Source organism: Tursiops truncatus, chromosome 16 (assembly GCF_011762595.2).
Source record: "Tursiops truncatus isolate mTurTru1 chromosome 16, mTurTru1.mat.Y, whole genome shotgun sequence".
In the NCBI taxonomy this organism is placed as follows: Eukaryota; Metazoa; Chordata; class Mammalia; order Artiodactyla; family Delphinidae; genus Tursiops; species Tursiops truncatus.
The window spans coordinates 2,456,870-2,467,759 of record NC_047049.1 but is presented as its reverse complement, the minus strand read 5'-3'; the positions used below and the strand labels follow the sequence as shown (position 1 = coordinate 2,467,759).

Below are 10,890 nucleotides of genomic sequence, written 5' to 3'. Positions count from 1 at the left end.
CACTCCAGTGTCATTGCGTCCTGCTGGGCAGGGTGTGTGGGTCTGGCTGTCAGGCTCTGGAGGCGGGGCAGCCGAGCAGGTGGCTCACAAGCACCGCGCCGGGCTCTGTGTCGGGCCCTCCGTTCCCTAAGTGTGTCCTGTTCCGGAAGAGTGCTCCTCAGGGCACTTGCCTCTCCTGGGAAGCAGCCTCCTGCATCACCTCGGTGGGGCCTGAGTGCTGGGCCCAGTGCAAAATGAAAACTCCGGCCCTTTGTTCATAGAGCAGGAACAAGTGCCCTTAGAGGTGCTAAAACACAAAGCTTTTCCTTCCACATTCTCTATGTCACGGCGTTAAAGTGTTGCTGTTTAATGCCCTAGTAAAGGAAAATTTAAATTATTAGCCGGAGTCCGCTTTTCTTTGTATCGTGCAATGGCAACTTTAAATGCAAATACGGGAGCATTTACCGGTACATGGAGGATGTGAAATGACAGTTTTTATAGTTTGGGCGTGCATGTGTATTTTGTTACCAGACGTTGGAAATGCTGCACAAAACTCTACCTTTTATTCCCCTTCTTGATGGGTGCGCATTCTCTCAACACTGCCCTGGCTGATGCAGGAGGAAGGGCCCGGGGTGGTGGTGAGGGGGTGTCTGGGTACCATCTTTGCCTCCTGTCAGTTCACCGTGAGTGGTCGGCCAGCACGAGGGATACCGGGCAGAGGGACAGACAGGGTTCCTGGTCATGCGTGGCTCTTGGAACGCTGTTGCCTTCTTTCTGTGTACGAAGCAAGTTGTGGTTTGAACGGAAAGCATGGCCTTTCAGGACTGCGGGCTCCCTGCTGCGGGCTCATAGATGTAACAGGCTCACCTGTACTTGCTCTGAGGCTCAGGGACCTCCCATGCACAGGGGCACTGGGACTCCACGCTGTGTGAACGGGGTGGCGGGGGACAGGTGGGCACGCACGTCGTCCCCTGAGACTTCACCTAGCAAACACAAGTCCAAAGATACAATGATGCATTTCAAGGTGACAGCAGAGTGTTGAACAGCGTGGGTTCCCTGAGTGAGGGCCCTGCCAGTGGGACTCCGCAGGCCCATGAAGCCTTGGGGGTGTGGTCTGAGGGGGGACGGGGGGACCTCTTTGCTAGAGGTCCTGTTGAAGAGCCACTTAGTGTAACTGCTGTCCCGCTAATGAGTCTTCTCTTTGAACTTGACCAAAACTGTTCACTAGGGAAATGTGCACATTACCCTCAACACAATCAGTGTCCTGAGTCCTTGCTCTTCATGCATTCCTGTGTTAGTGACGTGGTGTAACAACAGCAACACCTGCCTACCTGGTGCTGATGACGTGTCAAGTACTGTCCTGTATATTTGACACAGTGAATCGCTTACTTCTCACAACAATCTATAAGGTGGGCATTATCAACCCCATTTTATAGATGGGGAAACTGAGCACAGAGAGGTTAAGCCACTTGCTCCAGGTCACACAGTACCAGGTGGAGCTGGGATTTGGTCCTGGGTCACCTGGCTCTAGAGTTCCTTCCCTGGTGACTTGGAGGGAGGCCATTCAAGGTCCCGGTGGCCAGAGGGCACTGAGCACAGGGCGGAGGGCTGGCTTGTGGATGGGGCCCCAACTGGCCCTAATGGGGCAGAAGGCTGGTGCAGGAGCTGGGGTGGGGAGAAGACTGACGATCACGGGAGCTGCCCTCTGCTGAAGGCCAGGCTCTGCTGGAAGCTCCGTGCTTGTTAGGTAGAAACTGCCAAGGACCCAAGCACAGTGGGTGTCACAGGGGCCATTTTTTGGCGTGGGGGGAACAGGTTCAGAAATTTTCTGGTCACTCGCCTAAGGGGGTGGTTGAGCTCCCAATCACTGCACCTTCTGGACGCGGCGAATGGTCATTCTCAGCAAGCGCTGTGCTCTGGCTGGGGTGGAGGACAGCAGCCACTCGGTGCGGTCGGCAGGGCAGCCCCTCTGCTCGGGGCGAGCCCCTTCCCGCCCCGTGGGTCCCGGGTGGTTGCTGTCACCCCGGGGCATCCTGGGGGACAGCCCGGCGCTCACGGAGCAAGCCTCTCACCCTCTGTGCAAACAATGAAGTTCTAAATCAAGCGAACAAAACGTTACAATGTGTGCTGTCCTCTTATGACAAATACACCCTGCTAATGACCCGGAGGACTGCATTTGAATTGAGCACGGTCAGCCCATGGAGGGCTGTTCTGGGTGGCTGCAGATCGCCCGCCCGCCCGGCCGGCCCCTCTCTCCCCACCCTCAGTTTCCCTCGCCCTCCGCGAGGGCCCGGGTGCCGGGCAGGACGTGCGCAGGCCCGGCCGGCGCCACCGCGGGAGCAGGTGTGCGCCCTCGGGGCCGGGCTGGGGGAGGGGCGCGCCGGGCACTTGCGGGGAGGGGCTGCGCAGGCTCTGCGTCTTTCCCCTCCTGGAAGCCTCGGTCCCTGCGCGCAACTTTCTGGAGGGGTCGACCCCAGTGAACCCGCTTCTGGAGAGGTAAGTCCCGGTGCGCCCCCTTTCTGGAAGGGCCGGCTTGGGCGCGTCTGCGCTGGCGCGGGGTCGCCTTGCCCCGGGAGACGTGCAGCCTGTGAGCCTGTCCAGGGGCCGCACTGCTGTGGAGGACGCGCGCAGATACCAGCCCCGGAACTGGTGGTCGGAGCCGGTGGCCAGCTCTGACTGGCTGGGTTACACCGTGTGCCGCGGTCGTGGGATCTACAGGGGCGCCCCTCTACCCCCAGCCACAGGGCCGGGTGACGGCAGGCGACGCCCAGGGCCCCGCGTGACGCTGAGCTTTCCACCCCCCACGGCTGTCATAAACGGAAAGAGGTCCCCCAGGGGTTCTCAAGCGTCAGTTCTGTCGAATGTAGAACGGCCCAGGCCTGTGCGCTCGTTTTCCGGCCCATGCTGGATTGTAGAGGTCCGCTCGGACTTGGCGCGCGGCCAGCCTCCACGCGGGCCGCGGACCTCCGGGCGGGCGGAGACGGCGCGTGTCCACGCGAGGGCGCTGCTCACCGCGCTGGCGGCCGGCCCGTACCGCCTGCAGGGGCGGCCGCCGGGCGCCAGGGGGCGCGCGAGGACCGAGGAGCGCGCGGGAGCCGGCCTGCGGGTCCCGGAGCGCGCGTCCTGCCGTGTGCGCGCGCGGGGGGAGGAACCAGAAGCCGGAAACTTCCCCAGAGGGTGCCCGGCGCACCTGTGCAGGTGCCGCTTGGCCGCGTTACCCGCGTTCAGGTTCCGCCCTGGGCCCGACCGTGGGCCTCATTTTCCCGCCCGGGACACGGAGGCCCCGGTGCCGAGGGAGTCGGGATTGAGACCCAGAGCCTGGCTCGGGGCGCTCCCCACCCCCGCGGCCCCCGTGGCAAGGCGGCCCTTCGGGGATCTGGGCCCTCGAAGGCCGCTGTGGTCCGGGCGGCAGTGTCTGGGGAGCAGGGGACCCCAGCAGGGCGGGCATCCCGAGACCTTCGCCCTGCCCGGTCCTCGGGGGGCCCGGATGTGGTGCGGAGCCCGCGCCCCGGTGTCTGCGGTTCTGCGAGGGGGGACGCCTGCGACCCCTCCTGGCCTCGCTACCAGCGAGGAGCAGCAGCCGGCACCCCCATCGCGCTTGCGTGCATCTCGCAGCCCACCCGGGTGATGCTGACGACTCCCGGGGGTGAGGGTCGAGCCCCGCTCTTCCCGAGCGGGTGTCCCCGCGCGCCCCTCCCCGTGCGCAGAGGGGACCGTACCTGGTGCTAAGGACGCAAAGACAGGTCCGCCCGGGCCTCAGCACACACAGGCCTCTGGCCTCTTTGGGGCCAGCTTCCCCTCCTGAGTCTTGTTTTTTAGCCCCAATAAACCTTCAGTGTCCTCCAAAGAAGGAGCTGAGGGACCTTGGGGGACACTGGGGACAATCAGGGGTTAGTTTTTTTTAAAAAACTAATAGACTTGAGTTTTTAGACTAGTTTTAGATTTACAGAAAAATGGGGTACAAAGTCCAGAGGGTTCCGTATCCCCCTCAACGCCCTGTTTCCAGTATTATTAACCACTTACGCCAGTACGGCTGATTTGCCATAATTAGTGAACCAATGTCGATACATTGTCATGAGCCAAAGTCCATACTTCATTGAGATTTCCGTAGTTTTTGCCTAATGTCCTTTTTCTGTCCCAGGGTCCTACCCAGGACGCCACATGACACTTACGGGTAGTGTCTCCTGAGGCTCCTCCTGGCTGGGGCAGTTTCTCAGACTCTCCTTGTTTTCCATCCACTTGGCAGTTTGAGGAGTACCGGTCAGGCGTTTTGTAAGACGTGTGTCTGTTGGGATTCAGCTGAGGTTTTTGTCGTGATTAGACAAGGGCACAGTGGTTTTCGGAAAAGAAACCGCAGAGGAAAGTGCCCTTCTCATCACGTCCTACCCAGGGTGTGGGCCGTACTTGCCACATGACTTCTGGCTGCTGATGGTGACCTTGATCACCTGCCTGGGGTCTGTCAGGTGCCTCCCCTGTCAGGTCATTGTTTTCCCCCTGTTCATAGTGTCCTCTGGGAGGAAGTCACTGTGCACGGCCCATACTTAAGGGACATCGTTAGGGAGAGTATCTAACTAACTACTTGGGGTTCTTCTACACGGAAGTTTTGGGAGATTTGTCTCTTTTTCCCATGTATTTATTTTTTGCAATAACATTTGCATCAGCGTGGAGTCATGACACTGGTATTTATTTTATACTTAAAGGGTAGGAGGGAGTATGGTTTCACATTGGGTAAGGCTGGTGGTCTGTACATGGCTTTTGTTATATGGGTCCCTATTCTTGTCTGTTTGGAATGTTTCAAATGAAATGAAAAGAATATGAATTTAGGGCCGATATCCAGGCCCTGAGCCAGGCTGGTGGACAGTCACTGCCCCCGTGGTGCCCCCATGGCAGGGTGGCCGTACCTGCCCCTTCTCCCTGTCTGTGGTCACAGCCAGGGCTCCTGGGGCACAGGCCAGACATCCCTTGGCGTCCAGAACCTGTCGTACTCAGGGTCTGGTCAGATGTGATTTCTGCCCCAGATGGGACCCCTACCCTGGGTTTGGGCCATGCCTACAGCCCAGTGAGGCGAGTCTGTGGTGGCCTGGCCTCTCTCCTGAGTCCACCCCGCCTGCTTGGACGGCTGCCCGCCTGGGCTGAAGGATGTGGGCTCATTATCTTGTCTGTCTTGGGGGAAGGTATTAGTTTGGCAGTTAATAAAGGATTTTAATTAAAGAGGGAAGAATCATTCTGGCAAACTAGCCTCGTTCCCAAACTCAAGTGACCTGTCAAAGTTATAAGTTTGGTTCCTTTCCATCTGAGCCTCTGCTGTCTGTTTGGGGGGCACCTGGGGGAACTGGTCCCTCTCCTCCCTTTGAAGCCCCAGCAGCCATCCCACCCTCGCTTCTCCCGGTCAGCCCCTCCTGCGGCCCCCGACCCCCAGCAGGTCATCCCTCATGGGGTTCCACCTCCTTCTAGCCTCTTCTCCAAGCGCCAGCCAGCGGGACTTTGACAAAACTTGAGATAATTGTAGGCTCACATGCAGTTGTAAGAAATAACAGAGGAGTCCTGGCCACCCTCACCCGGTTTCCCCCAGGGAGCGTCGTGCAGGGTATTGACAGCAGCGACACTGTCCCCGACCTCCATCAGATCCCACCAGTCTGTGTGCCCTCGTGTGCGTTCTCGCGCATGTGCATGCCCCGTGTGCGTGCATGTGTGTGCGTGTGGGAGCGTGTGTGTCTAGTTCTCTGCAGCTTTACCACATGTATAAACTCACATACCCAGCTCCACTGTCAGGACACAGAACAGCCCATCCACCACAAGCCTCCCCCCTGCTGCTCTTCTGTGGCCCCAGCTGCCTCCGTCCCCCCACCTCGCCAGTGAGACCTTTTCTAACCAGATCCCTGCCACTCCCCGGTTCTCCCCTTGTCTCCTGACCCTCAACCTCCATGGCTCAGCCAGTGGGCTCTTGGTGATGGTGCCGGATGCGGCTCCTGGCTCCAGGCTGCCCGGCGGGTCTCTCTGGCCCTCCTTTGCCCCTGCACTTGCCCACAGGATGGGACAGGGAGGAGACGGGAGTCCTGGAGTCGGCCCCCTGCCCCTGTGCCTTTGCTGGAGTGGCACCCACTGCCCCCGCCAGCGTCCTCCCCTTCTCTCCCCGGGCCTCCCTTCCTTCACGGAGGCACAAGGCTCGTCCTGCCTGTCGGCATCTGGCATCCAGGTGGGTCCCTCGGCCACTCGGGGAGTCAGTGCAGCGGCTGAAGGCCCCCCTGTCATAAGTGTGGGGCTGGACCTCGGCCCACAGGGGGACGGGGAGCCCCAGCAGGCCCCCGGATGGTGGTGATGGGAACAAACACTCTGCTTGACAAAGCCTGGCCTGGGAGGGGAGGCAGGGAGAACTGTGCCGGGGGGGCTGGCCTCGAGGAGGCTATGGTGGGAGTCCAGGTGCAGGCGGGCTGGATGCGGCTGTGGACGGGCGACGGAAGAGGTAAAGGCCATGTTTAGGTGTGAGCCCAGGTCACCGGGGAGGCCCCAGGCGGCAGTCCTCACAGCCACGCAGGGCCAAGGGCGTGTCGCGCGCATCACTGTCAGGACCCCTGCCAGCCACCTCCCTGCCGGAAGTGGCGGGGGTCGGAGGGGGAGGAGTGTTGCAGGGTCTCCTTACCCATGTGATTCTCAGCAGGCCCGTGTGTGGTCTCCTCTGCCCTCTTGTTGCAAAGCTGCACCCGGACGGGCGGCCCTGACCTGACCATCTCAGCGGTACTCTGGTTTGCAGAGCGGGGGAGCTGGGCGACACCACTCTGGGCGGCCTGGCCATCTGATGAGACTCCTCCTTGCTGGGAGCTCCCGGTGTCGATCCTGCAGATGGGACAGTGCTGCTGTCACCTCCCGCACCGTAGCTGCAACCCGCCCCTCCTCGCCCCCGCGCTCAGTGCCTCTGGGCCCTTGGGTGCCTCTGTGGGGCGGGGGGCGGGGGCTCTCCCACAGGTGGGGTGCGCGGGGTCAGCCGGGGCTGGCTGGTGCGCCTTCACGGCTCAGCTGACCCCCAGGGGGCCCCCTCATCTCCCCCCCCGACCCCGGCCGGCCTGGGCCTGTCCTCACAGCGGTCACAGGGTCCAAGACAGTGGGCGGACACGTGCAGAGCTCAGGCTGGCGCTGGTGCCCTGTCCTTTCCTCTGCAGCTGCAAAGCCAGCCCGGGTCCCAGGGGCAGGGGGAAACTCTGCCTCTTAGTGGGGGCTGCAGAGGTGCGTTGAGAGGGGCCAGGCTGCAGGGGCAGAGCAGAGCTGGGGTCCAGCCCAGACCCGGGGCAGCTGAGCTGCAGGCGACGACTGGCCTGGTGTCCCAGGCAGAGCCTGGGGAGAGAGGTCTGTGTGTGTGTGTGTGCGTGTGTGCAGGCGTGTGTGGGTGTGCGCTGTGCACATGTGCATGTCCACATGCCGTGCACGTGCAAGCGCACGTGTGTGGGAAGATTCATCCCATTCTCGACACGTCTCTTTAGCATTCCCGCCTGCAACCCTGGGGCGTGTCTTGTGGAGCCAGCGTCTGTGTCCAGATGCCCAGGTGGGAGCTCCAGCCTGGGGTCCGCAGCCCCGGACAGCGCATGGTCCCTCTCTGCTGCCCACGGGAGCCCCGAGGATGCTCGCACACCCCCTCAGCTGCAGTGTCGCTGGGAGCACGTTCTCCATGACAGGACCCTATGAGGCCCCGTGGACTTAGCAGGCTACAAGGGGACACCAAGCGCCAACTTGTCTGACTTGGGCCAGGGCAGCATCCGCTGGCTCGTCCATCCCACTGGAGGCTCAGGGCGTCTGGGCTCTGCCTTCCTGACAGTGGTGGCCTGGTGTGGGCTGGGTACCAGCCAACGCTGACCAGGCCGCCCCTTCCCAAGTGGAGGGGCCCATGGGCCCTGACGTCGGGGGAGGCCCCCTGGCCCCTACAACCCCGTCCGCCCCGAATCCTCTGTGTCTGCTGGAATCAGTCGGGTTTGACGGAGCTTCCGTCTCCCGGCACAGAGAAGTAGTGTGAGCAGGGAGAATCTTTCTTCTATTAGGAAATAAGAACTGGGAACTGATTCGTTTTAGTGCTTACGGCTGAGACCCTCGACATGAAACAGGGAAAGGGATAACGATGCTACCAGCTTCTCCACAAACCCCAGCAACGGGGAGAGACCTTCTGAGTGTTGTGTGTTACTGAGCTGAGTGGAAGCTGGGGGAGCATCACCTGCGAAGGTACCAGGTGCTTGCTCCCTCTTTTAAGCCCCGCGTGGCAGGCATCCTTGTCCCTCAGCACCAAAGTCAACACAGTGACCAAGGCAAACGGCTGTTGACAAGTTGCTGGGGACACGTTTGGCTGCCTGTGCAGGTATGTGAATAATTGATTTCAAATATAGCTCCAAACAGAAAATGTAATAAAATTTTGGCTAATAGAAGCTTGTTCTTTTCTTGCTAGAAGCAGCCCTTAGGGTTCTCTGAGAACTGTGTTCTCTCTTATCCTCCATCTGGAGGTGGGGAAGGAAATTCCATCTGGGGTTGCAGGGCACACCTGGGTGCACTGTGACGAATCTCTCCCACAGAGATGCCTGCCAAGGTCAAGTTCCTATAAACACCTCACGGTTCCCACTGAGGTCCGAGTTGCAGAACATTGTGAAGGCATTTCGGTGTCACCACGTTGACGTAGACGACGCATCACAGATTTAGGTAGAAACAAGGTACCCTGTGTGCGTGCTTTCTCCCAGTTAGGGACACGTTCTGCACGCTCTTTTCATGAACATCGACATAAAAGCCTAATTCCGCTGCTTCTCCGTCAAAACGCCGAAGGGCGGATGACCCCGGTGCTGTGGGAGAGCCCAGCGCCCCAGGGGCCCCTGGGGTGAGAGGCTGCGGTGGCTTCCTCGGGGGCTTTGGCAGCGGCACCTGGGGCCGGGCTCAGGGCCGGGGCTGAGGCCCCGGAGCTTAAGGAGTGGCTCCCTGTCACCAAGCTGGGCCACCTGGTCAAGGACGTGAAGATCAGGTCCCTGGAGGAGATCTGTCTCTTCCTGCTGCCCATCAAGGAATCTGAGATCGTTGACTTTTTCCTGGGGGCATCTCTCAAGGACGAGGTTTTGAAGATTATTCCTGGTCAAAAGCAGACCCGTGCTGGCCAGTGGATCGGGTTCAAGGCATTCGCTTCCATCGGGGATTACAAGGGACATGTCGGTTTGGGTGTCAAGTGCTCTAAGGAGGTAGCCACTGCCCTCCATGGGGCCATAATTCTGGCCAAGCTCCCCATCGTGCCTGTGTGGCGAGGCTCCTGGGGGGAATGAGATCGGCAGGCCCCATACCGTCCCTTCCCAGGTGACTGGCCACTGTGGCTCTGTGCTTGTGCGCCTCGTCTCTGCCCCCGGGGCACTGGCGTCATCTCAGCCCCTGTGCCCAGGAAGCTACTGCTGATGTCTGGAATTGACGCCTGCCACATCCCGCCAGGGGCTGCACCACCAGCCTGGGTGACGTTGCCAAGGCCACCTGTGATGCCGTTTCCAAGACCTACAGGTGTCTCAGCCCTGATCTCTGGAAAGAGTCGGTACTCATCAAGTCTCTGTATCAGGAATTCACTGGCCATCTTGTAAAGGCCCATGGGAACCAGAGTCTCCGTGAAGCGGACCCAGGCTACAGCTGCAGCCACCATGTTGTTTTACATGAGAAAAACAAAGTAAGTGAAGCCAGTTAAAAAAATAAATAAAAAGAAAAGCCTAATTCCTCCTAAAACACCCTTTAACTTGCACTTGCACATGAGGCGACACCGCCCCAGGACCGGCTTCCAGGTGGGCCCTGGGTCGTGTGGTCTGGGTGACCCTGGCCCCCCACTCCCATCTCTGACCGCTGGACTGTGGCCCCGAAGGCCCCCCCCCCTCCTGACGGCTGCTTCCAGAGCTCTGGTGGCCTCGTTGTTGCTGTTTGCTTTGTAAACGCTCTGCTCTGCGGTTTGGATGTCACTTAGAAGTGAGACTTCAGAGGTCTTTTAACAGTCGCACGTGCCCTCAGAGGGGTTACCAGTCCCTGGAAGGTGGAAGTCAGTGACACTTGGCGCTAATCGCGCTTTAGTTGCGCTGTGCCCAGAGGGATGTCAGGTTTTGAGGTATTTGCGAGTCTGTGTGGCTGTTCTGAGCTGCATGTCGCTGTGGCTGTGGCTGTTCTGAGCTGCTGATTCCGGTGTTTATGTTCTCAGTGTCTCCCGGCGCCGTCCAGCAGGTGTCTGTCTTTAGTGGCCTCCGGGAATGTCTGTGCTTCTTGGGCTCTCGCCCTCCTTTAAGGATGGGGTCGGGGAGTCCGGGGTGCGTGGATGAGAAGGAGGACAGGGACGGGGAGAGGAGGAGACCTCCCCCTAAACGGGATCCTCCCTGGCTGGGGGAGCTGAGAGAACCTGGGACGTCTCCTGGGACGGTGGTGGGACCCCAAGGAGGGGATGGAGGGAGGTGGGAGCAGCTGGGCCCCGGACATGAGGCTCTCCTGGGGTGGGGCGGGCGGGAGGCCCCCAGTGGGGCTGTGACCCTGGGGGCTCCTTCCCCGACGTCTGGGCTTCATGCCACAGGGAGGCCCCAGGAGTGACAGAGGAGCTGTCCTGCCTCTGAACCAACGTTCCTACGATTCAAAGCAAAGACAAGCAGTGCTGTTTCTAGAATCTGGGAGACTTGCCCCCCATTCCCTCCGTCTATAGCAGCCCCATGCCACCCACCATCTCCAGCTACCCTCTGCACAGGTGAGTCCATACCTGTGCCACTCTGGTTATCCCTGATGGCCTTCTGCCTCGGTTTGCTCATCTGTAAATGGGGCTGGCTGGAAGGGGTGTGGTGGAGGCCCCACGCGAGGGCTTGGGGTGTTGAGATGGGCCTCTCAGGATCCAGTCCCCCGGTGTCACGTGCAGGGTGGCAGCGTGCTGGGCACCGAGCGAGGAATGTG

At 60.3% G+C, this 10,890-nt stretch overlaps 1 protein-coding gene and 1 long non-coding RNA gene across 2 annotated transcripts; one reads left to right on the top strand and one right to left on the bottom strand.

The window, feature by feature from the left end:
* Window positions 1-285: 285 nt before the first annotated feature.
* Window positions 286-922, bottom strand: LOC141276772 (uncharacterized). Its single transcript, XR_012326777.1, has 3 exons — window positions 847-922; window positions 539-753; window positions 286-353 (listed from the first exon to the last, which is right to left on the bottom strand). It is a non-coding gene; the product is annotated as an uncharacterized lncRNA (long non-coding RNA).
* Window positions 923-1,868: 946 nt separating this feature from the next.
* Window positions 1,869-10,430, top strand: LOC101339004 (small ribosomal subunit protein uS5). Its single transcript, XM_073793737.1, is given in 9 exon segments — window positions 1,869-1,930; window positions 2,506-2,729; window positions 2,895-3,109; window positions 8,738-8,907; window positions 8,909-9,248; window positions 9,250-9,325; window positions 9,328-9,405; window positions 9,408-9,571; window positions 9,573-10,430. Coding segments are annotated over 9 exon segments (1,404 nt in total). The 3' UTR covers window positions 9,648-10,430.
* Window positions 10,431-10,890: the final 460 nt, after the last annotated feature.